At 40.0% G+C, this 24,136-nt stretch overlaps 5 protein-coding genes across 8 annotated transcripts in view; 4 read left to right on the top strand and 1 right to left on the bottom strand.

Annotated features, from left to right (window-relative positions):
• Positions 1-24,136, top strand: part of LOC112574545 (GTPase IMAP family member 4-like) — a 283,763-nt gene that overhangs the window by 39,690 nt on the left and 219,937 nt on the right. The gene's annotated exons all lie outside the window — the stretch shown is intronic.
• The window catches only part of LOC112574535 (GTPase IMAP family member 4-like), a 287,359-nt gene that overhangs the window by 45,970 nt on the left and 217,253 nt on the right, over positions 1-24,136 (top strand). The window lies entirely within an intron of this gene.
• On the bottom strand, positions 10,251-11,683 carry LOC112574543 (GTPase IMAP family member 4-like). Its single transcript, XM_025255695.1, has 2 exons — positions 11,463-11,683; positions 10,251-11,250 (listed from the first exon to the last, which is right to left on the bottom strand). The coding sequence occupies exons 1-2, from the start codon at positions 11,631-11,633 to the stop codon at positions 10,861-10,863; spliced, it is 561 nt and encodes a 186-aa protein (XP_025111480.1). The 5' UTR covers positions 11,634-11,683; the 3' UTR covers positions 10,251-10,860.
• On the top strand, positions 13,625-14,729 carry LOC112574544 (GTPase IMAP family member 3-like). Its single transcript, XM_025255696.1, has 2 exons — positions 13,625-13,698; positions 14,209-14,729. The coding sequence occupies exons 1-2, from the start codon at positions 13,651-13,653 to the stop codon at positions 14,626-14,628; spliced, it is 468 nt and encodes a 155-aa protein (XP_025111481.1). The 5' UTR covers positions 13,625-13,650; the 3' UTR covers positions 14,629-14,729.
• On the top strand, positions 14,832-22,798 carry LOC112574531. Of its 4 annotated transcripts, none has more exons than XR_003101450.1 (10): positions 14,832-15,017; positions 15,453-15,837; positions 16,105-16,205; positions 16,611-16,700; positions 17,010-17,052; positions 17,540-17,712; positions 18,232-18,372; positions 19,525-19,617; positions 20,232-20,389; positions 20,678-20,819. XR_003101450.1 is itself a non-coding variant. In XM_025255668.1 (10 exons), exons 1-10 carry the CDS (start codon positions 14,871-14,873, stop codon positions 22,360-22,362), a joined length of 1,548 nt encoding a protein of 515 aa, XP_025111453.1. In that variant the 5' UTR covers positions 14,833-14,870; the 3' UTR covers positions 22,363-22,798. The 4 variants fall into 4 exon arrangements, 2 of the variants coding, with proteins under 2 accessions (XP_025111454.1, XP_025111453.1); XM_025255668.1 differs by lacking the exon at positions 19,525-19,617 and adding an exon at positions 22,292-22,798 and having other exon boundaries at positions 14,833-15,017; positions 20,201-20,389; positions 20,678-20,885; XR_003101451.1 differs by lacking the exon at positions 19,525-19,617 and having other exon boundaries at positions 14,835-15,017.

The raw sequence follows: 24,136 nt of genomic DNA, 5'->3' as shown, positions 1-24,136 counted from the left end.
TTTACTTAATTTAAGACACTGCGCTGAACCGCACTTACTTATTTACGAAACTGAGCGTCTTATTTTGCGCTGAATTTATTTTAGACTACGCACAAACTTACTTAACTTTACGAACTGCGCTGAACGCACTTACTTAATTTTTAAGACACTGCGCTGAACGCACTTACTTAATTTTTAAGACACTGCGCTGAATGCACTACTTAACTTATTTACAGAAACTGCGCTGGAACGCACTTACTAATTTAAGACTTTCGAACTGCGCTGAACCTTCCATCTTACTTTCAAGCACAACAAGCGACTAGAACGCACGACTAAACTGCGCTGAACGCACTTTACTTGATTTTAGAACGCGCTGAAGCACTTACTTAATTTTAAGACTTTAATGCGGCGAATGCACTTACTTATTTAAAGACACTGCGCTGAACGCACTTACTTAACTTTACGAACTGCGCTGAACGCACTTACTTAACTTTACGAACTGCGCTGAACGCACTTTACTTATTTAAAGACACTTTAAGCACTGCGCTAACGCACTACCTACTTACTTTACGAACTGCGGCTGAAACGCACTGACAATGCGGAATGCTTACTCAATTGTTAAGACACTGCGCGAACGCACTTACTTAATTTTAGAGAAACTGCGCTGATTACGCACTTATTAATTTAAACTTGTACTGAACGATTACTTAATTTAAAGGACACGCGCTGAACGCCACTTACTTAACTTTACGAACTGCGCTAGAACGCACTTACGCGAATTTTAACACTGCTGATTTACTTAATATTAAAGAGACAACGCACACTTACTTAACTTTTTAAGAACATGAACCTCCGCGCTGAAAGCGCACTTACTTACTTACAACTGCTGAATGCACTCTACTTAATTTAACGCGCTGACTTACTTAATTTTTAAGAAACTGCGCTGAACGCACTTTTATTTTAAACTTGCGCTGACGCCGACTTAATTTAAGACCATGCGCTGAACGCACCTTGAACTTTATAACGAACTGCGCTGAACGCACTTTCTTAATTTTAAGACACTGCGCTGAACGCACTTTTTAACTTTCCGAACTTGTGAACGCACTCTACTTAATTTAAGACACTGCGCTGAACGCACTTACTTAACTTTATGCCGCTGAACGCACTTACTTAACTTTCAGCGAACTGCGCTGAACGCACTTACTTAATTTTACGAACTCTGCTGAACCAAGTTTCTTAATAATTTAAGACCACTGCGCTTAAATATTTAAAGACACCTGTCGCTGAACACTTATTTTAAGGTTGATGAACTGGACACATTATTTAAGACACTGCCTGAACGCACTTACTTAATTTTACAGCTGCCGCTGACGCACTTACTTCAATTTAAAGACAGCGTGCACTCGAACGCACTTACGTAATATCTTAACTGCCGTAAAGAACGCACGCTCAATTAATTTTAAGGACACTGCGTGAACGCACCTTAGAGTTTAAGAAACTGCGGCGTGAATGCCACTAACGAACTGGACTGAAACGCACTTACTTAATTTTAAGAAACTTTGAACACACTTACTTAACTTACGAACTGTGCTGAACATTAACATTAAATTTTAGCGCTGAACGCACTTAAACTTTACGAACTGCGCTGAAATGCACCTACTTAACTTTACGGAACATTTACCTAGACTTTACGAACTGGCGCTGAACTTACTTAATTTTTAAGACACTGCCGCTGAACTTACTAACCTTTACGAACCTGCGCTACGCTATGTAATGCACCTTACTGAACGCGCTGCGCACTACTTAAATTTAAGAACGCAATTACTGTACGAACTGCGCTGACGCTGCTGGAAACGAGACTTTAATCAAACTGATGCACTTACGCCACTGTTACTTAATTTTAAGACAATATGCGCTGAATGCAATTCTTAATTTTAAAGACACTGCGCTAATGCCACTGCGCTGAACGCGACTTAACTTTAAAGACACTGCGCTGAACGGCACACTAACTTAAAACGCCGCTGACGCACTTAAGACACTGCGTCTGAACGCACTTACTTAACTTTACGAAACTGTAACACTTACTTACTTTAAAGACACTGCGCTGAACGCACTTACTTACTTACTTTACGAACTGCGCTGAACGCACTTACTTAACTTAAGACACTGCGCGCTGAATTACTAATTAAGACACTGCGCTGAACGCCACTTAACTTAACTTTAAGACACTTGCGCTGAACGCACTTTACTTAACTTTACGAACTGCGCCAAATGCCACTGCACTTAATTTAAAGGACACTGCGCTGAACTTGTTTTATGAGAAAACTGCGCTGAACGCACTTATCTTAATTTTAAGCGCTGACACGCTGATTGACTGGAACGAAACTGCGCTGGCGCGACGTTACTTAACTTACGAACTGCGCTGACTTACGCACTTACTTTCAACGAACTGCGCTGAACGCACTTATTTTAAGACATTGCCGGCGTGAAATGCACTTACTTAATTTAAAGACACTGCGCTGAACGCAATTAGCTTACTTAAGACAACTGCGACTTTGAAGGACACTGCGCTGAAGCGCACTTACTTAACTTACGAACTGTGCTGAACGCACTTACTTAATTTAAAGACACTGCGCTGAACGCACTTACTTAACTTTATGAACTGCGCTGAACGCACTTACTTAATTTTAAGACACTGCGCTGAATGCACTTACTTAATTTAAAGACACTGCGCTGAACACACTTACTTAATTTTAAGAAACTGCGCTGAACGCACTTACTTAACTTTACGAACTGCGCTGAACGCACTTACTTAATTTTACGAACTGCGCTGAACGCAATTTCTTAATTTTAAGACACTGCGCTGAACGCACTTTGTTAATTTAAAGACACTGCGCTGAACGCACTTACTTAATTTAAAGACACTGCGCTGAACGCACTTACTTAATTTAAAGACACTGCGCTGAACGCACTTACTTAACTTTACGAACTGCGCTGAACGCACTTACTTAATTTTACGAACTGCGCTGAACGCAATTTCTTAATTTTAAGACACTGCGCTGAACGCACTTTCTTAATTTAAAGACACTGCGCTGAACGCACTTACTTAACGCGCTGCAAATGACTTACTTGTGAACTTGTTATTTTTAGAAACGCTTGAATGCACTTAAACTTTACGAAACTGCGCTGAAACGCACTTACTTAAACTTTACGAACTGTACTGAACACACTTACTTAATTACGACTGAAGAAACTGCGCTGAACGCACTTACTTAACTTAATGCCGACTGAACTGCGCTGAACGGGCACTTACTTAACTTTACGAACTGCGCTGAACGCAACTTAAGTTTTTAAGACTTAATTTTGTTAAAAAGACACTGCGCTGAACGCACTTTACTTAACTTTACGACTGCGCTGAACGCACTTACTTAATTAAGACACTGCGCTGAATGCACTTACTTAATTTAAAGACACTGACGCCTTAACATTACCGCATTCTTATAAGAAACTGCCTGAACGCACTTTACTTAAACTTTTACGAACTGTACTGAACGCACTTACTTAATTTAAAGACACTGCGCTTGAACGCAGCTTAAATTAGCGTGCGGATTTGACGCACTTACTCCAATTTTAGGAAACACTGCGCTCGAATGCACTTACTTAATTTGTAAAGAGCACTGCGCTGAACACACTTACTTAATTTTACGAAAAACTGCGCTGAACGCACTTACTTAACTTTACGAACTGCGCTGACGCACTTACTTAATTTTACGAACTGCGCTGAACGCTTAATTTTAAGCACTGACCTGGTCTGAACGCAGACTTGAATTTAACAGAAGACACCTGCGCTGCCGCACTTACTTAACTTTACAATACTGCCTGAACGGCACTTACTGGAATTTTTAAGACACTGCGGCTGAAACGCACTATGTACTTAATTAAAGACAACTGCGCTTGAACGCATTCCTACTTTACGAGAATGATCGCTCGAACGCACTTACTTATAATGAGAAACTGCGGCTGAACGCACGCCTACTTTTTTAAGTCCGCAACTCTAATGTTGTCACTTAATTAATTTGCGAGTTACTTAGTGAAACGCAACTGCATACTTTAATTTAAGACACGGCGCGATAACTGAACGCACTACTACTTAATTTTAAGACACTGCGCCTGAATCGCATATACTTACTTTTACGAACTGCGCTGAATGCACTTACTTAATTTTAAAGACACTGCGCTGAACGCACTTACTTAATTTTAAGAAAACAAATTTTAAAGCACTCTAACGCACTTGACTTTTAAAGAACTGCGCTTAATTTTAAACACTGAACTGCGACTTAAGCGAAACTGCAGGCGCTTTAAGTAACTGCGCTGAAGTCACTTTGACGACATCTGCGCTGAACGCACGTACGAGCTAGCGCTGAACGCACTTAGAGTCTTACTTTATGTTTAAGAACACTGCATGATTACTTACTGGAATTCGCTGAATGCACTTACTGAGCGCTGCGACTGAACGCACTACTTAATTTTAAGAAACTGCGCTGCTGAACACACTTACCAACTTTAGCGAACTCAACCGCACTACTTAATTTTCAAATGACAATTTGCGCTGAATGCACTTACTTAATTAAGACACTGCGCTGAACGCACTTACTTAATTTTAAGACCACTGCTGAAACGCACTTACTTAACTTTACGAACTGTACTGAACGCACTACTTAATTTAAAGACACTGCGCTGAATGCACTTATTTAACTTAAGATTTTAAAGAAGCTCAACTTATTATTTTAAGCAAACTGCGCTGAACGCACTTACTTAACGACACTTTCAATGCACTTACTTTATTTAAAGACATTGCACTGACGCTGAGCACTTACTTAACTTTAAGAACTGCGCGAACGCACTTACTTAACTTTTAAACTGCGCGAAAACGCACTTACTTTAACTTTTAAAACACGCGCTGAACGCAATTTCTTTGGAAAGCGCTTGAACGCACTTACTTAATTTAAAGACACTGCGCTGACTGCGCACTTACTTAACTTACAAACTTGCCGCTGAACGCACTTACTTAAATTTAAGACACTGCGCCTGAACTGAATTTAAAGACGCGCTAACGCATTTACCTTAACTTTACGAACTGCGCTGAACGCACTTACTTAAATTAAGACACTGCGCTGAAGACTTTTCAACTGCCACTTCGCTGAACGCACTTACTCAATAAAAATGCGACTTTTGAACAACTGCCTGAACTTTTTAAGACACTGCGCTGAACGCATTACTAACTTTATGAATGTGCTGAAGCACTTACGTTAATTTTAAGACACGCTGAACGCACTCTTACTTTAATTTTAAGACACTGCACTGAAACGGCACTTACTAATTTAAAGACAATGAACCGCACTTACTGGAACTGCGCTGACGCACTAATTTAAGACTGCGCTGACGAAACGTTACGAAACTGTAGCGCTGAACGCACTTACTTAATTTAAAAGACACTGCGCTGAACGCACTTACCTAATTAAGCTTGCTGAACTGAACGCACTTACTTAATTTTAAGACACGAACACTGCGCTGAACGCACTTACTTAATTGAACTTAGAACACTGCGCTGAACGCATTACTAACTTTACAACTGCGCTGAACGCACTTACTTAATTTTAACTGACAATGCTGCTGAATGCACTTACTTAATTTAAAGACACCTGCGCTGAACGCACTTACTTAAAATTTTAAAGAAACTGCGCTGAACGCACTACTTAACTTTAAAACTGTACTGAACGCACTTACTTAATTTAAGAACTGCGCTGAACGCACTTACTTAACTTTAACTGCGCTGAACGCACTTACTTAACTTTACGAACTGCGCTGAACGCACTTACTGGTAATTAAACTTTACGACACTGCGCTGAACGCATTTACTTATACTTTACGAAAGCACTTACTTAATTTAAAGACACTGCGCTGAACGCACTTACTTAATTTTAAGAAACTGCGCTGAACGCACTTACTTAACTTACGAACTCGCTGAACGCACTTACTTAATTTAAGACACTGCGCCTGAACGCACTTACTTAACTTTAACAACTGCGCTGAACGCACTTACCACTGCGCTGAACGCAATTACTTAATTTAAGACACTGCGCTGAACGCACTTACTTATTTTAAGAAACACTGCGCTGAACGCACTACTTAAACTTTAAAACTTGATGCACTTACTGACACTGCGTGAACGCACTTAACTTTACAACTGCGGCTGAACGCGCACTTACTTAAACACCACTGCGCTGAACGCCACAAATTGCACTGCGCTGACTTAATTTTAAGACCACTGCGCGCTGAACGCACTTACTTAATTTTAAGCACTGCGCTGAATGCACTTAAATTTAAATACATTTAAACCACTGCGCTGAACGCAACTTACTTAACTTTACAAATCGCACTTACTTAATTTACGAACTGCGCTGAACGCACTTACTTAATTTAAACACTGCGCTGAACTGCGCTGAACTTACTTTGCGCTTTACTTAGAACTTGCGCTGAACGCACTTACTTAATTTAAGACCAATGCGCTGAATGCACTTACTTTAAAAATGACACTGCGCTGAAACGCACTTACTTAACTTTACGAACGCGCTGAACGCACTTACTTAATTTTAAAGACACTGCGAATCTGAACGCAATTAATTTAAAAGACACTGCGGGAACGCACTTACTTAACTTTACGAACTGAACTGCTGAACGCACTTACTTAATTTTAAGACACTGCGCTGAACGCACTTACTTAATTTTAAAGCTGCGCTGACACTGGAACTGCTGAACGCACTACTTAATTAAAGACACTGCGCTGAAACGCTTACTTAACTTTTGCGCTGAACGCACTTACTTCTTGAACGCCAGCTTTTTTAACTGCGCTGACGCACTTTAACTTTACGAACTGAACGCACTGAGCACTTACTTAATTTACGACCACTGCGCTGACGCACTACCTAACTTTACGAACTGCGCTGAACGCACTTACTAATTGAACTTACTTAATTTAAAGACCTGAAACGCTTAATGCACTTACTTAACTTCTGCGAAACTTTAATTTACGAAGACGCACTTACTTGAACGAACGCACTTACTTAATTTACAACTGGCGAACGCACTTACTTAACTTTACGAACTGCGCTGAACGCAACTTACTTAATTTCACTCGCACTGAACGCACTTACTTAATTTTAAGGACACTGCGCTGAACGCACTTACTTAACTTTTACGAACTGCGCTGAACGCACTTACTTAATTTAAAGACACTGCGCTGAACGCACTTACTTAACTTTACGAACTGCGCTGAACGCACTTACTTAATTTTAAGACACTGCGCTGAACGCACTTACTTATACTTTACGAACTGGTGACGCACTTACTTAATTTTAAGACACTGCGCTGAACGCACTTACTTAACTTTACGAACTGCGCTGAACGCACTTACTTAATTTTAAGACACTGCGCTGAACGCACTTACTTAACTTTAGGAACTGCGCTGAACGCACTTACTTAATTTTAAAGACACTGCGCTGAACCACTTACTTACTTTACGAACTGCGCTGAACGCACTTATATTAATTTAAAGACACTGCGCTGAACGCACTACTTAACTTGAACTGACTGCTGACGCACCTAACTAATTTTAAGACACTGCGCGAACGCAGAACTGCGCTGAACGCACTTACTTACTTTACGAACTGCGCTGAACGCACTTACTTAATTTTACGAACTGCGCTGAACGCACTTACTTAATTTAAAGAACTGCGCTGAACGCACTTACTTAATTTAAGAACTGCGCTGAACGCACTTACTTAACTTTCGACACTGCGGCTGAACGCACTTACTTAATTTAAAGACACTGCGCTGAACGCACTTACTTAATTTGAACTGCGCTGAAAACGCACTTACTTTAAACACTTTTACGACACTGCGCTGAACGCACTTACTTAATTTAAGACACTGCGCTGAACGCACTTTACTTAATTTTAAAGACACTGCGCTGAACGCACTTACTTAACTTTACTGAACTGCGCTGAACGCACTTACTTAACTTTACGAACTGCGCTGAACGCACTTACTTAATTTTAAAGAACGGCGCTGAATGCACTTACTTTAATTTAAAGAACTGCTGAACGCACTACTTAACTTTAAGAGAACTGCGCTGAACGCACTTTTACTTAATTTAAGAACTGGCGAAACACTTACTTAACTTTTACGAACTGCTTACTTAGAACTGCGCTGAACGCACTACTTAACTTTACGAATGTGCTGAATCGACTTACTTATTTTAAAAACTGCGCTGAACTTTAGCACTTACTTAACTGCGCTTTACGAACTGTGCTTGCGACTGAAACGCTGAACGCACTTACTTAACTTACGAACTTTTAAGACACTGCGCTGAACGCACTTACTTAATTTAAAGACACTGCGCTGAACGCACTTACTTAACTTTACGAACTGCGCTGAACGCACTTACGTTTAACACTGGCTGAACGCACTTACTTAATTTAAAGACCTGCTGAACGCACTGCGCTGAACGCACTTACTTAAGTTGCGCTGACGCACTTACTTAACTTACGAACTGCGCTGAACGCACTTACTTAATTAAAAGACTTCGCTGAATGCACTTACTAACTTTACGAACTGCACTGAACGCATTACTTTAACTTTACGAACTGCGCTGAACGCAACTGCAATGCACTTACTTAACTTACAACTGCGCTGAATTACTTAATTTTAAGACACTGCGCTGAACTGACACTGCGCTGAACACACTTACTTAACTTTACGAACTGCGCTGAATGCACCTACTTAATTTTAAGAAACTGCGCTGAACGCACTTACTTAACTTACGAAACTGCGCTGAACGCACTGAACTGTGCTGAACGCACTTACTTAATTTTAAGAAACTGCGCTGAACGCACTTACTTAACTTTACGAACTGTGCTGAACGCACTTACTTAATTTTAAGAAACTGCGCTGAACGCACTTACTTAACTTTACGAACTGCGCTGAACGCCCTTACTTAATTTTAAGACACTGCGCTGAACGCACTTACTTAATTTAAAGACACTGCGCTGAACGCACTTACTTAACTTTACGAACTGCGCTGAACGCACTTACGTAACTTTAAGACACTGCGCTGAACGCACTTACTTAATTTAAAGACACTGCGCTGAACGCACTTACCTAACTTTACAAACTGCGCTGAACGCACTTACTTAATTTAAAGACATTGCGCTGAACGCACTTACTTAACTTTACGAACTGCGCTGAACGCACTTACTTAATTTAAAGACACTTCGCTGAATGCACTTACATAACTTTACGAACTGCACTGAACGCACTTACTTAACTTTACGAACTGCGCTGAACGCACCTACTTAATTTTAAGAAACTGCGCTGAACGCACTTACTTAACTTTACGAACTGCGCTGAACGCACTTACTTCACTTTACGAACTGTGCTGAACGCACTTACTTAATTTTAAGACGCTGCGCTGAACGCACTTACTTAATTTTAAGACACTGCGCTGAACGCACTTACTTAACTTTACGAACTGCGCTAAATGCACTTACTTAACTTTGCGAACTGCGATGAACGCACTTACTTAATTTTAAGACACTGCGCTGAATGCACTTACTTAATTTAAAGACACTGCGCTGAACGCACTTACTTAATTTTAAGAAACTGCGCTGAATGCACTTTCTTAACTTTACGAACTGCGCTGAACGCACTTACTTAATTTTACGAACTGCGCTGAATGCACCTACTTAACTTTAAGAACTGCGCTGAACACACTTTTTTAACTTTACGAACTGTGCTGAACGCATCTACTTAACTTTACAAACTGCGCTAAAGGCACCTACTTAACATTACGAACTATGCTGAACGCACTTACTTAACTTTACGAACTGCGCTGAACGCACTTACTTAACTTTACGAACTGCGCTGAACGCACTTACTTAACTTTACGAACTGCGCTAAACGCACTTACTTCACTTTACGAACTGCGCTGAACGCACTTACTTAATTTTAAGACACTGCGCTGAACGCACTTACTTAACTTTACAAACTGCGCTGAACGCACTTACTTAATTTTAAGACACTGCGCTGAACGCACTTACTTATCTTTACGAACTGCGCTGAACTCACCTTCACATAGACTATAAGGGTAAACCATAAGGTGTATAATAAATGTAACAGTATTATTATTATAGAAGCTGCTGTTTCTATTATTCGTGGAACTTTTTTTCTCCGTGAGAATGTTTTGAAGCATGTATACACAGTTTCCTGGGTCATCTCATTTTATAAAGATCCTTTGCAACGACTTAGGGTGTATTTCCACTCTTGCTACAAAAAGAAACAAAGCACGCGTTGTGAAGAATAAAAGGTGAATCATGAGGCACGAAAGTATATTACGTAAGACAATTCTTTTGACTCGTGTTGGTTTACAGTTTAACAGAGGCAGTAAAAACAGAGCATATCTCTTTTGTGACCTGAACAACAAGGTTTATTGCAAAAGTACTGACAGGTGCATGGTTGCCTGAAGTAACAGAAGCTACTAGGGTTTCAAGTGATTAGTGACAGATAAAGACTGCTGTCCTTAACGTTTTTTCGTTAGGTTTTCAAAACACGTTCACTACAGTAGTCAGGAAACATATGACATGACCAACCAACGACGCGAAAATAATTCCAAATATTGCAATGTGTTTTCTAGATGATAAATTGCGCCTGTTTCAGAAAGTATTTTTGCTCGTCTTCTTCCATCTTACTTCTTTATTCTTTCCTCTTCTTTCTTCTTCTTTGTCTTCTTTAGGATGTAGAATTCTACCGTAAAGGATGCTTTAATCACTTCGCCACCAACCGGATATGCACCTGATCATGTTCAAATGACCTACTGACCTTTTTGTTGAAAAGCACGTAGCGGTGGTTGGCATCTTTCAAGACACTCTTCAGTTCCTCACGCACGTCCTCCAGCTCCTCTTTGAGGTCTGTGTTTTGCCTGTCCCCAAAGGTAAAGGCCACAACCAGATGGCGCCTGAGGCCGGCGTTGTCCCCCCAAAGGCGCTTAAAGTCTTTGTAGATGGCAAACTCCTCGGCCGTGTAGCGCACGTCACATCGCACGGCAAGTAGGATGGTTGGGTGGTCAGGTGATGTCATTGTTTTCCAGCCCTGGACTTCTTTCTCCCTCTCATCAGGACTGTAATCCAGATTAACAATGTCTGGTGTGTCCACAACCTTAAAAAAAGAAAATGGTATACCTTATAATTATTTCATTTACATTAAAGATAACATCTTGTCTTCCATAGCATTAATGATTATTGCAAAAGCAAAATAACATTACACACATCATTGTAACTTTGTTTTTACAACAAGAAATATTTGCAATTAACAAAAGTTTATTGCGCTGACTGTTTCGTAAACAACAAGATTTGAATAAAATATCATACCGTTATACTTTGCTTGCCTCTAAATCTTGTTATCATTTCAGCTCTTGCTGTTGTTGAAAACATGCCAGTACCAGTTTTAAACTCTTCTTTTCCCAGAAGACAGTTTCCCAGGCTACTCTTCCCGTTGCCTGTCTTTCCAACGATGAGGAAGACGTGGTGTGAAGCCATCATAAGATCTGTTCGCCTTGATATTTTAGCAGGCAAAAGTAAACAAAAGAAACGCAAGGATTCCTTTACTTCGAGTATGTGTACCCGATTTGAAACCGCTTATTATATGTGCAACAATGTTGACTCTCTGGTTGTCTTTCTATTTTTTTTTATTCTCATACACGCAAATTGACACAATTATGCACGCTCACCAACACATAATTTCTAGGGTTGCGTTGTGTTTACTGACGTTGTGATGAAAAGACATTGTCACAGACTGCACAGAGCAGCCTCTCAACTATATTTGTTTTTTACACATAACATTTGACAGCTCATTGAAACAAATTATCTTCCCTAGCTTATGTCATATTCTTAATTAAAATGTTGACCATTTTAAAAATGTTTAAGTGTTTAGAAACATAGGCTATAACTTTAAAAACATATTACGATATTGGTATGTTCAGAGATGTCTGCACACAGAGGCAATAACAAAACACAGACACACAGACGATCAGGGAGAGAGAGAATGAAGGACAGACAGACCTAGTTTGACTGAGAAGAAGAGGGAGGCAGAGACCAAACAATCACATCTGTTATTTCATGGAATATTCTAGAATACTCACGGAAGTAACGTGTATGATATATATCAGTCTCTAGCCCCTCTTTAGTTCGAAAGTAGGCTTTTCGTTCTTAGCCACACTCCGATGGAATGTTTACAGTGCACATCCACAAGATGAAGTAAGACACGCGACCTGGCTAACATCTGTCATCAATAGTTCATACACTAGGTATAGCCAAGGTCGTGTTTTTTTCCTATATATTTAAATGTTTTCTGAAGCAGCAACACATGCTGAAAACTGCTTTCTTATTTAACGAGTTTATCGAACATACATGTCTAGTCACTCACAAATGCTTGCTCAAAAGCTCTCTCGCAGTTGTAATTTCTCAGAACATAAAATGACCACCCCAAAAATAAAATAGTACTGACGAATAATAAACAATCCACTAGGCTGAAACGCTAAGGTCGTTAAATGTGATTGACAGCACGTTGATGTTTGGCCCCGCCCCCTGCTTCAGCTGTCATTTCCTCCAAGCAGGTATCACAGTCACATGAAGTGGTGATCGCTAGGTTGGGGACGTGTTACAGAACCTGACTTACCTGACATGAAAGTTTGATTTCAGAATTCACTGTTGTTCAAAAGGTATGTTTGCTTCCTTCCATCTCAGCTCTTATCGCTATATTACAGACTTGATGTTCGTCCCACCAGCACTAATAGACATCTCTCTTTGTGCTAGAGACTGCTTAATTCGTGGTTACTATATCACAGAACTTTCCTATTTAACCCTTTCTTAAAATAACTTGACCATCAAGAAAATTTGCCGAATGGCAGTAATTTTGGCAGTAATGAAACGACCAGTAGCTTAAATACATCAAGCTTAGTGAATGGCATGAATCCTTTACATGCGTACCCAAATTACTCTTTTATTTGCCTTTACCCTCCGCGATACATCTTTTAAAATGTGAAAGAACACACCGTGTTTCTACAAAAATAAGCCCTAAAATTATTTTTGAGGATGCTCGTGAATATAATTTCTTGTGAAGATCGCTGAAACACACGTCAAATATATTGAACTAGAAAATGGTGATATTAATATATCAATAATTAAAGTTATAAGATATTCAAACAGAAGATGATATAACTGTATTAAAGTAAACGTATTTTTTGTATGTGAATAAATTTACATGCACAAATAAGACACCCCTAAAATAGCCCTAATAGCTCTTTTGGAGAAAACATTAGAACCCATCGGGTTTTTTTTCTGGGAGACACGGTAATGTAAACTAATATAAGATACTTTCTTTTACATGTTCTTTTATGTATGCATGAATGCACTTTCTGCCCAGGACAATATGAACAAAACTGAAACTCAAAATGAAGAGATTAGGATCATCATCATTGGTGCTTCACGAAGTGGTAAAAGCACAGCTGCAAATGTTCTTCTCGGCAAGGTGTCGGCAGACACTAGGCAGAGATCGCACATGACATGTCAGTTTGGAATGACAAAAACAGAACATGGATACGTAAAGGTCAGAATCTTACAATCTTTTCAGAAATTTAATAAATCAGTGTAAACCAATCGATGCAAAATTGTATGAGGTCGAGACCAAAAAAAAAAAAAAACGTAAAATGTAATCGTGAGACAAAATTATTCTAAATTTGTTGTACTATGTTTTTACCAAGTCTAATACTTAAGGAAATCAATAAATCAATTAATCATAATGCATTATTTAATGCTTCAAAGCCTCATACTAAGACCATAATGTTTGCTGCGGCAAGTGTTTTGAGCCATGTACAAGCTGCCGCTCATCGCGAGAAATTCTTTCTAGAGGTAATACTAAAATACTTACCAAACAATACCGTCGGCTTCATATACATCAAATACAGCAACAGCAGCATAAGACAATATAATCAAAAGTGCTGGAATGGAGACTAATAGAGAAGACGAAAAGATAGTAAAGAGCAGTTAAAATTTGCATCACATTTGTGGTTCCCAACATTAGCCTCATAAATTCGAACGATCACTGTTACTTCTCAAGGTCCTAGATACGCCCGACATCCTGGCCCCAAAACTAAGAGAGGAGTCTAAAGCTACAGAAGAAATCCAGAAGTGGAAGACGATGTGTCCTGATCCACATCTGATCCTGCTGGCCATTCGCTGTGACTCCCATGATCTTGACGCTGATGTGATGAGATTCAACAAATTCAGAAGGTTGTGGGGAGACAATCTCAGAAGACGCCTTGTGGTGCTCTTCACATTTGGAGACAAACTACAAAAGGACATCGACGAGCTTCTGGCTCGTTCTCATCCTACTCTTCAGGACATTTTGGACGGCACTGGACATCGTTACGTCATCTTTGACAGTTCACTCGGTGCAAGCAAACAAGATGGCCGTGTTCACCAAGTGTTTAACTTTGTTAATGAGTTCAGTAAGTTAAAGTCTAATAAAATCATCTAACATCAGAACTGTTTTATATACTAGTGTGTTATTCATACGCACGAGAAAAAGAAAGATTTACAGGAAAATTTCTTTTTATTTAAACAAACAAACAAACAAACAAACAAACAGCATTTAAAAATGTTGTTATAGATATATATATAATTAATTCATTCATTTTACCTTGCATTTTGCAAATTTTCAACATTAGATACTGATTATTACATTTAGAAATAATATTTTAAGGACACGGATTTAAGGTGATGATCATCGGTAAAAGTAAGAGTGGTAAAAGCAGCCTGGGCAACTACCTTCTCAACACCTCCGCCTTCAGTGTCTCCCCTGGACCGACATCAGCCACCACTTACACCGTGACGCGGTCAGCTGAGATAGATGGCGTGGCCATCACAGTAAGGCAGCCTAAACAATTTCATTTGTAAGCTGTTTAGCCCCGTCTTTTCTAATCATGGAAATTTATTAAAAATAACCTTTAGTAGGCCGCCTATTAATTTGATCAGTAATTTTCTGTAATTACTATCTTTAGTACATCTTGTTTGATATTTGGGAAACGTAAGAAGCTTTCTTCCTTGGCAGTCATTCCAAGGCTGTTGTCTCAGTTTATTCAAATTAAAGTTTTGAAAATCAGACTTTTTCATTTATTTTTCTTCTGCTGCGTTCAAAATCAGTCTTAGGAAAGTTTCTTTATTCACCATCTCAATAATAGAAATGTATAATAAATTTTTAATCATTTCTTTTACTTAAAAAAAATTCATCACGAGAAATAGATTTTCGGACTTTCTGCTTAATTCCTGAAAGCATATATGTTGTGAAACACTGTATTTAAGGTGACTGACACACCTGACGTGAGAAATCTTGGTATCGTCAAGACGTCTGCCGAGGAAGAAATAAAACAATGGTATGCTTTTCATCCTGACATCATTTTGATGGCCATTCGGTGGGATGTGTGCTATTCATCCGAGGAACACCAGATGTACCAGCAAATTAAGAAAGCCTTGGGAGAGAAATATTTCACTTCAATACTAATAGTGGCCTTTACCTTTGGAGATCGCCTGGGCAAAAACATTGACGAAGAACTAAAAACAGTTTGCTCAGAGGTGAAAGATGTGCTTAAAGAGGCAGGACATCGCTACATTGTGTTCAGCAACGAGGATCCAGTACAGGACAGGAAGACACAGTTCATGCGTCTTAGAGCGTTTGCCTTTAATGAAGGTACGTCTACTGATCTGACTGATTAGAAAATTAATTAGAAAATGTATCAAAGTAGACCAAATATTAGTTTTGTTGTATTTAGTCTACATTAAAATTTGTGCATTACATCCACAACGTCAAGCAAATTAGGATTACAATGTTGTATGTTTACAAGAATATATATTTATATATACCGATTGCTTGTATAAAATACTTACTTCTCTGCTGGAATAGCAAGGAATTTACAAGAAGCTTTAAACTTTGAACCTGCTCCTTTGTGTTACACAGGTGCTCCATTTGAATGCAATGAAAGGCACTCTGAGAGTAGAACTGCGATCAAACCAACAGTTCAAGGAGCATCAGAGAAGCACCATGGTGATAAGTTTCAGGTATGTCAGGGGTCAACATAAATCAATAAGGTATTGTCATTATTAAGACCGTTTAGTTTTGTCAGAGAATAAAAACTGTTAAGGACGGACTTGTAGAACAGACTGGTGTTTGTAAGTTATTATTAATGGATGTAAATTAATTTTTATCTTTTTACTCTGGCGTGGAAGATACAATATTCCAGTTCTCCTTCACAAACTAAATCTTCCTAATCTTCAAATTTTTCAATGAATGGTTGACTATCTAAATATAGATGATGTAACACATAGTACCGTGGCATAACTTAGCATTAGTCTTGAAATAATAATTTCCGAGAATCAGAATTAAGATTCAAAGACTGTAATGTCTACAAAACTTTATGTTTGTAGATAATATCGTTTACAATCATTTTACTTCCTTCCATCTAGCCCTTGAAAACAGTAAAAGTTTTCACATGCGAAACAGATTTTCAAAGTAGAGTCAGCGCCCAGTCCTATGTCGAAACGTCTTATTACCAGGTAAAATCTGCTTTTTATCATCGTCCATGAAGGTGTATTTGTGTAAGAGTGTGGGGTGTGGGTGAGATGGAGTACGGACAGTCCTGCGTGAAAGATAAAGCAATTTTTTCACTCCTGTGTATAACAACTATGAGATGTATAGATAATATTATTGTGTCACGTGTTTTCTCAGTCTTGTTTTTCTTTCGTGGAAACTTTGAGCTTTATGCTTATTCATGAAATAATTATGTGCAATATTTGCTAAGTACTATCGCAAGCACAAGCATTCTCATTTTCATATTACATAGCTATATATTTCATCGTCAACAGGGATATGAAAAGGAAATGAAAGAAAGGTCAACATTCTGTGACGGTAACAAAAGCTTATGTCAACTATAAAGATGACAGTTTTGTATAACATTGTTTCTTCCTTCCTAGAAATTTAATGAACCATAGAATTCATATGTGTGTGCCAGCTTATCTTAATGCAATTGTGTGTGAGTTTGTGTGTGTAATTATATGTATGAATGGACTTCTCATTTTTACTGTTGTCTTTTTCCTTTCCTTCTTTCTTTCTTTCTTTCTTTCTTTCTTTCTTTCTTTCTTTTTCTTTCCTTGTTTCTTTTTGTTTATATTCCTCCTGTTTTTATTTTCACTTCCATTATTTCTACTACTACTATTTTTACTACTACTCCTCCTCTAGTACTACTACTAATTGTTATTATTATTAGTAGTAGTATAATTTCCTACTCGTCCTCTATTTCCTTTTCTTCTTCCTGTACGATAACTTCGCAGGAGTGAGCTTTCAATGGCGAGATGAGCTTTGCACTTATTTTAAACTATTTTACACATTTTTGAAGCTCTAGACGATGAACGCTACAACTTGGTTCTCTTTGGAAAGACGGGCAGCGGGAAAAGTTCTTTGGGTAACATGCTGCTGGGTAAGGATGAGTTTAAAGTACAACAAGGAATGAAGTCTGGAACTCAATCATCCGATTGGGGTCAAGCTACAATTAACGGAGTTAAACTCGAGGTGACGTTTTATTTCAAAATCTTTTGAGACAGAGAGAAATAGAGAGAGAGAGTGAAGAGAAACCATTAAAAGAATAAAATAGACGCATATTATTTTCGTGTGGGCAGTCAAGCTGCATGCATGTGACTTGAATCACGCGGCAGCAACAACCAAAAGATTTGCATTTTTTAGTTGCTTATTACATGAAAGTAGACCAACGGAGTCTCCACAAAACGAAGGCAGTCAGAATAATGAGCTAATTGAAGTTCAATATGACGATGCATATCTATCACTCAAATACTTCAAACACGTTTAGAAGCAATAATTAGAGGGTGATATTTTTCCTAAGTAACTTCCAAACATTTTGCTCAGTAGAACACCTTCAATGTACACATTGTTTAATACAGTTTCAAATTTTATTCGTCTATCCTTTCTTCTGCCCATCTCCTTCCCCTAATTAACTTTCTCCTCCTTCTCCTCTTCCTCCTCCTCCTCTTCCTTCTCCTTTTTCTTCTTTCATATTGTGTCCCTATTTGATAGATTACGGATTTACCAGGACTGAGTGACACACATCGCCAAGAGGAAGAAATCATACGGGAAATTGCAAAGGGCACGGCGCTGGTTTCTCCTGGACCCCATGTGGCTATTTTTGTCATTGCGGGTAGTCGTCGTTTCTTAAAGGTCTAAATTAATGTAAAAAAATTTTCTTCTTGCGTCAATGCCGGTTTCCTTTCTCCCTTTCATCTCTCTCTTTGCCTAGTTGACTCCCTTTAATACTTCTGTAAGCTGTAGTTTTATTGATGGTTTGGTTATTTAGTTTGATAGGTATCCATTATTTTTATTGAAATTGGCGATGCATAACATCAGAGCCTAGCGCGAGGTTGTATTTAATGTTCTTTAGAAAGTAAAGTGTTCAATCTCAGCCTGGCTGGCACTGCTCACCTCTAAATCATCACAATCCATCTTTTCGAAATAAGATGCTCGAAAATATGCTCTACTCCTATGAAAAGCATAGCGAGGAAATTATTTGCAGTCAAATATATGTTTATAATGAGAAAGTTCCTCGACGAGACAGAGTATATTGTACCAAAATATTTATTTTTAATGCACAATTTTTGTGTTTGTGGTTGTGCAGTAAAGTGCAATAATAATAACAACAATAATAACAATAATAGTAATAATAACAATAATAGTAATAATAAGAAAGAATTACATTGGACACTTGTAGGCCTAAACTGTACACTGAGGTGCACGGTATTGTAGAAGTACGTTACATGTATCAATAGTCAATTTGTAACCAAAAGTGGCATTGAATCCACTTATGAAAGGGTGGAGTTGAAAGGTCACACGGATGCAAAATGCTCCAAAATTTTCCATTTAGGACGCATATAGAAGCATATGTGTCTGTCACGTCTGTAACTCTCACGTTTCCTGATTATCCCGTATGTTCCTGAAATGTCCCTCGAAATTATTATTAACATTATTATTTACTTTATATACCTTTATCTTGCTGTTATACTAAGCTTACAGATTTACTGAAATGTGCGTTTGCCTGGCTGACCGGATCAACTGATTTCGCGGGCCGGACATTCCACCCTCCTGATCTAGAGGAATATTTCTTTCTAAATAATTTATACATATAATTTCTTGTATGTTGAAAAAGATACCTTTGTTAAACAAGCTATAACTGTATGTTAGTGATAACTGTTTCATCTGCATTGCAAGCGCTGCTGTGAAGTCTTTTCTCCAGGTCTTCTTACAAAGAAAATATATCGTTACTAAATATTTGGCACTCATTCTTCCACATAAAAATCTGTTGTTTAAATTTTGTAGGCAATATCACTGAAAGACATTTTACTGCCACAAGTTTACCTAATCTCCTTCTACATCGTTTTTTCTTCCTTTACCTTCGCATCAAATAGCTTGGTAAGGACAGGACTTGTAAACCTAGTAAACCTAGCCTCTATTTCAAGGTTTATTTTTTCTTCCATTGTGCCTATCAGGAGGAGATGGATGCTTACGAAACAATAAAGACCATCTTCACAGAAAATATTTGCAACTTTATGATCATTGCTTTCACTCAAGTGGACGCCTTAAGCCCACCTGCAAAAGATATGCGCCCTACTTTATAACAATGTTTCTATTTTTATAGTGAATAAATCTCATTTCTATGTCTCATTATTAGATTATCCTTCGTTCTATTCTCTACTCCTCCCTCTCTTCACTTTCATACTTTACTTTTTGTCTCTCTCTCTGCCTGCATGTCTGTCATTTCTTGTGGAGTAATAAGATTTAGAAATGCTTGCGTATTGTTTACGTTTATAATCTCTTAGTGCGCTTAAAGACTTAAACAAGAAATGTTTATATTTACATGACTTTTACGGTTTTTATTTCTATACATTATAGCGTCTTTCTATCGTTAGTATGATGTGTCTGTTTTATGCCAACATTTATGAGAATATTATATATAAAGAGCTTGACCATTCGCTAAAACAGATCGGTTAATTAGAGTTTAATTAAATTTACTTCTTCTTATCCAGGAGGTAGAAAAGAAGCACTATCCCATGCAATCATAAATGCTCCTGATAGTATCCAACTAATTCTTAAAGAAGTGGGCTATCGGTACATTGCAATCGAAAATTCTGCATCCGAGAAGGATAAGAAACAACAAAGAGACGAGGCCCTGCAAGCTATTAGGGTAATGTTTACTAAGACTGTTCTCAAAGATTTTGGTTTAATAATTTGCTTAAGTTCACTATATGTACCCTTAGAATTTGTATCCAGTCATATGATACCATATTATAAATTCCCTGCTATCAAGAAAACACAATTAGTGGATGCTTTCTACAATTGGTGCAGCGATCCATTACTTTTTTGTGTTGAAATCGGTCAAGAAATTTCTGCTTAGAAAGAATTATGATATGAGGAAAAAAATTAAGACATTAATCAGTATTAAAACTCTGTTTGCACTTTCACGTTTGTTCAGAGCCTGTGCGAAAAGAACCAAGGGAGGTACTATGCTGTTCCAAAGGAGATACACAGGCTCATTGAGAAAGCAGAAGAAGATAAGGTGAAGGCACAGAGATGCACCATGAACGAAGCAGCACAAAATCTGAGGAAGGAAATAGCAGCCGATAAGCAACCAGAGCTTGTAACAGAAGTTGAGAAGGAAGCAAAGAGACGAAGATGGAAGTGTGAGATAATGTGAAATAATGTCTGCGCATATTTTCCACACTTATTCCCGAAAGAGGCACATACGTGTTGAAAATATTTTCAAAAGAACTCATGGTAACGTGTAGTACTCTGAACACAACACTTTTAATTTATGCCATCAAGCTTTTGGATATGTAGAATATTTCACGTGGAAGTGGGTAATGGTGGTGGTAATGTATAATGTCGGACACGTATTACAGAGATACCATGACAATCCTCTAGGTATCATATTAACAATACTAGAAGGTTTGGGTTTTATAAAGTCTTTATAAAGTCTATATAAAGCATGTAAGGGCCTAGAAGTCATGCAGATAGGGTACAGAGTACTAAAGATAAAATGAAGCTTGTTCTTACGGTCATCGATATGAATTATTATATCTAAGTATCTGATTGAGATAGTAAGAGAGAGAGAGAGAGAAGAGAACAGGCTGTATGGAGAAAAAAGTTTAAATAAAGGGAGTAATGGAGATGTTATATGTCGCGTGTCACGATTTCGGCCTTTCTGTCAGCGCCTGGGGACGCTCCTGTTCAGTAAGGCAGCTCACAGCAGACGACGGTTGGCGGCTTTTTTTTTGTACGGTGTGCAGGGGAAAGGTCAAGGCCTTCTCCCTCTGACCGTAGCCGTGTCTTACGTCACGCTCTTGCTACGTCACGTGACGTCGGCTTGAGTGCTGTGTGCTGCCGGTGGGAGCTTTGGGGGTGCACTGGTCGGGCCCCTCCCTTCCCTGTCCAAGGTTTTGGCGTGAAAAGCGTTCACGCGCCTTGGCGTGGCTGGGTGTCGTGGGCGCTGACGATTGGTCACAGCCCTGGGCGACAGGAAGTGACCCAGAGAGCAGCGTCCCTCGTGGCAGTTCTGACCTGGGCTCGGAGGAGAGTAGAGCGTTGGTGTCAGGAAGGACGGCGGGAGGCCGGGCCAATGTGGGCAGTGTAGGCTGCGCCGTGTTACCCAAACCGAACTTCGGATGGAAGGTGTCGGATTCCACGGGAGAGTTTCTGCCATTCCGGTTGTGGAGGGCAGCTGACCGTCGGGCCATAGCACAAGCCGTTTTGGGTGAGCGTAGTCTATTTCTCTGAGTTCCACTCTTTTCTAGTTTTTAGAGCCTTTAGTTCTAGGTTAGAATTTGTAATGGCCAGGTCGCGTCGCGTGTGGCACGCACCCGTTTTTGTTTTGTTTTGTTTTTTTTTTTTGTTTTTGTTTTTGTTTTCATGTATGAATTTATGAGTTAGGGGCCGCTTGTCTAACGATAAAATTATGTAGTTGTATGAGAGCAAGCGGTTTCATGACCAGGTTGGTCATAGTTGTGTATGTGTATAAGGGTGTTTTTATAAACTGAGATATGTTCGGAGTGCCGTATGATTGACTGGATGAATTGTTGTTTTTCTACAGGCTTACGTTTGTTTACTTCTACATGTATTACGTCTTCTCCGTTTTCCACGTATGCTACATGTTCAACATAATTGTGATCTCGCTGGACGTTTTGTGATCATCATCTGTGTCATCGTCCGCTTTGGTGGGACTATCCGTGATTGTGTCGACCCTGCGCCTTCATCGCCTCGTCGGCGCGTGAGCGCGACCCTGCTGTGCCTGTGTGCGGCCCAGCCATCGGGAGGGAGCGCCTAGGGTGGAGGTCGACAAGCGGAGTCTCCGTGACCAAGGTCTACCGGGACGAGAGCCGTGGGGTCAGCCGGACAGCTGGTCCAGAGGAAGAGGGGGGTGGTTTCCGCTGGTTCTACGAACACTGAGCGGACACTTGCCTGCGCTGTGTCGCAGTGCTCTTTGTTTTTCTTTGCTGTGTGTGTGCTTATTTTAATTGTAACCTCTTTGCGGGGAGGCAGTCCCCTGTTGTTTTTATATTTATTTTACGAGTACTCGTGGGGGTTTGTTTGTTTTTGTTTTTTTTTTTTTTTTTTTTTTGATCCGTTTTTCTGTGGGTGTGTGTGTGGGTGTATGTGTATGCGTGTTTATACTTGTTATTAAAACTGCGTGCTTGTATCGTTTTTTTCCGTCTTTGTCGTGGTTTGTGTTTGTGCACGGGTTTCGAGAGGTAAGTCGGAGACTGCCTCCGGCCGAGTGTCTGTGCGTGTCTGGCCGGCTGTGTGAGCGGCTGTGCGCGTGCTTCTGGCGAGGCTGGGGGGCGGAACGCGACAATTGGTGGAGATGCGGGGTATGATTCACCCCACCCTTAGTTCCTCGAACCCGTGAATGTTGTCTTGTCTTGTTTCGTAACGTCCTTGTTTGTCTCGTGGGTAGGCTACGCAGTTTGTGCGCAGTGTGTGAGTGTAGGCGAGTAGTTGCTCTCCTTGTCCGAGCTGGGTGGAGGGGGGATTCTCACGCGCTCACCCCGCGGGTTGTTGCTTTTTCGTCCCGACGGTTGTCTTTCCTACTCTGTAGTGCGTCGGATTGCACGTTCGGCTTGCTTCTTCTCTGATCTTGCGTTTGCGTTCGCATGTTACTTTCTGGTGTCCGCTAGTTCAGCTTTTCTGGTTGCGGTTGTTGCCTCGGTTCAGTACTTAGGCGGATATTTTTCTGTTGATTCCGCGGAGGCGCGGTTGCGTGTTTTTCTTTCTTTGTTAAGCCATCATGTCCGACGTAGAGGAGGCGGTGGCCACGCGCACGCGCTCGCAAGTGGCGGCGCGCGGTGGAAGGTTCGAGTCCAAGTCGCCCAGTGATGCGGGAAGCGATGAGTCACCTGAGCGTAGAGGCTCACCCTCGCGCTGGGGGCCATCGGGAGGTCAGCCCACAGAACCAGCCCTGGAAAGGTACCTACGCCTAGGTAGGGAGATAGGCCTATCAGGTCTGGAGTTAGCAGCGTTTGCAGAGAGACGAGAGGAATCTGAGAGAGCAGAGAGACGAGAGGAGAGAGCAGAGAGAATCCGTCTCGAGGAACTACGCCACGATGTGGAGATTGCCCGTGCTAGAAGCGTGGCTGAGAGGAAGGATGCGCCAGGCATCCAAGAGATGTGGTACGTCTGAAAAATCCCACCCTTTGACGAAAAGGAGACCTAGAGACGTATCTCTGTAGGTTTGAGCGGTGGCTAAACTGCAACAATGGGACCTCAGCACCTGGGCAATCAGATTGGGCGTACTGCTGAGGGAAAGGCCAGCGAGGTGTATATAGGCCTCAGCGATAGTGATGCCGAAGACTACCAAAAGCTTAAAGCCGCTCTCCTGGCGAGGTTTCGCCTAACTGCCGAGTCATACAGACGTAAACTGCGAGCGTCCCGGCGGGAA

This window comes from Pomacea canaliculata, linkage group LG10 (genome assembly GCF_003073045.1).
Source record: "Pomacea canaliculata isolate SZHN2017 linkage group LG10, ASM307304v1, whole genome shotgun sequence".
Lineage (NCBI taxonomy): Eukaryota > Metazoa > Mollusca > Gastropoda > Architaenioglossa > Ampullariidae > Pomacea > Pomacea canaliculata.
Note: the sequence above shows the minus strand (reverse complement) of the source record. Positions and strands in the feature narration are given on the sequence as shown.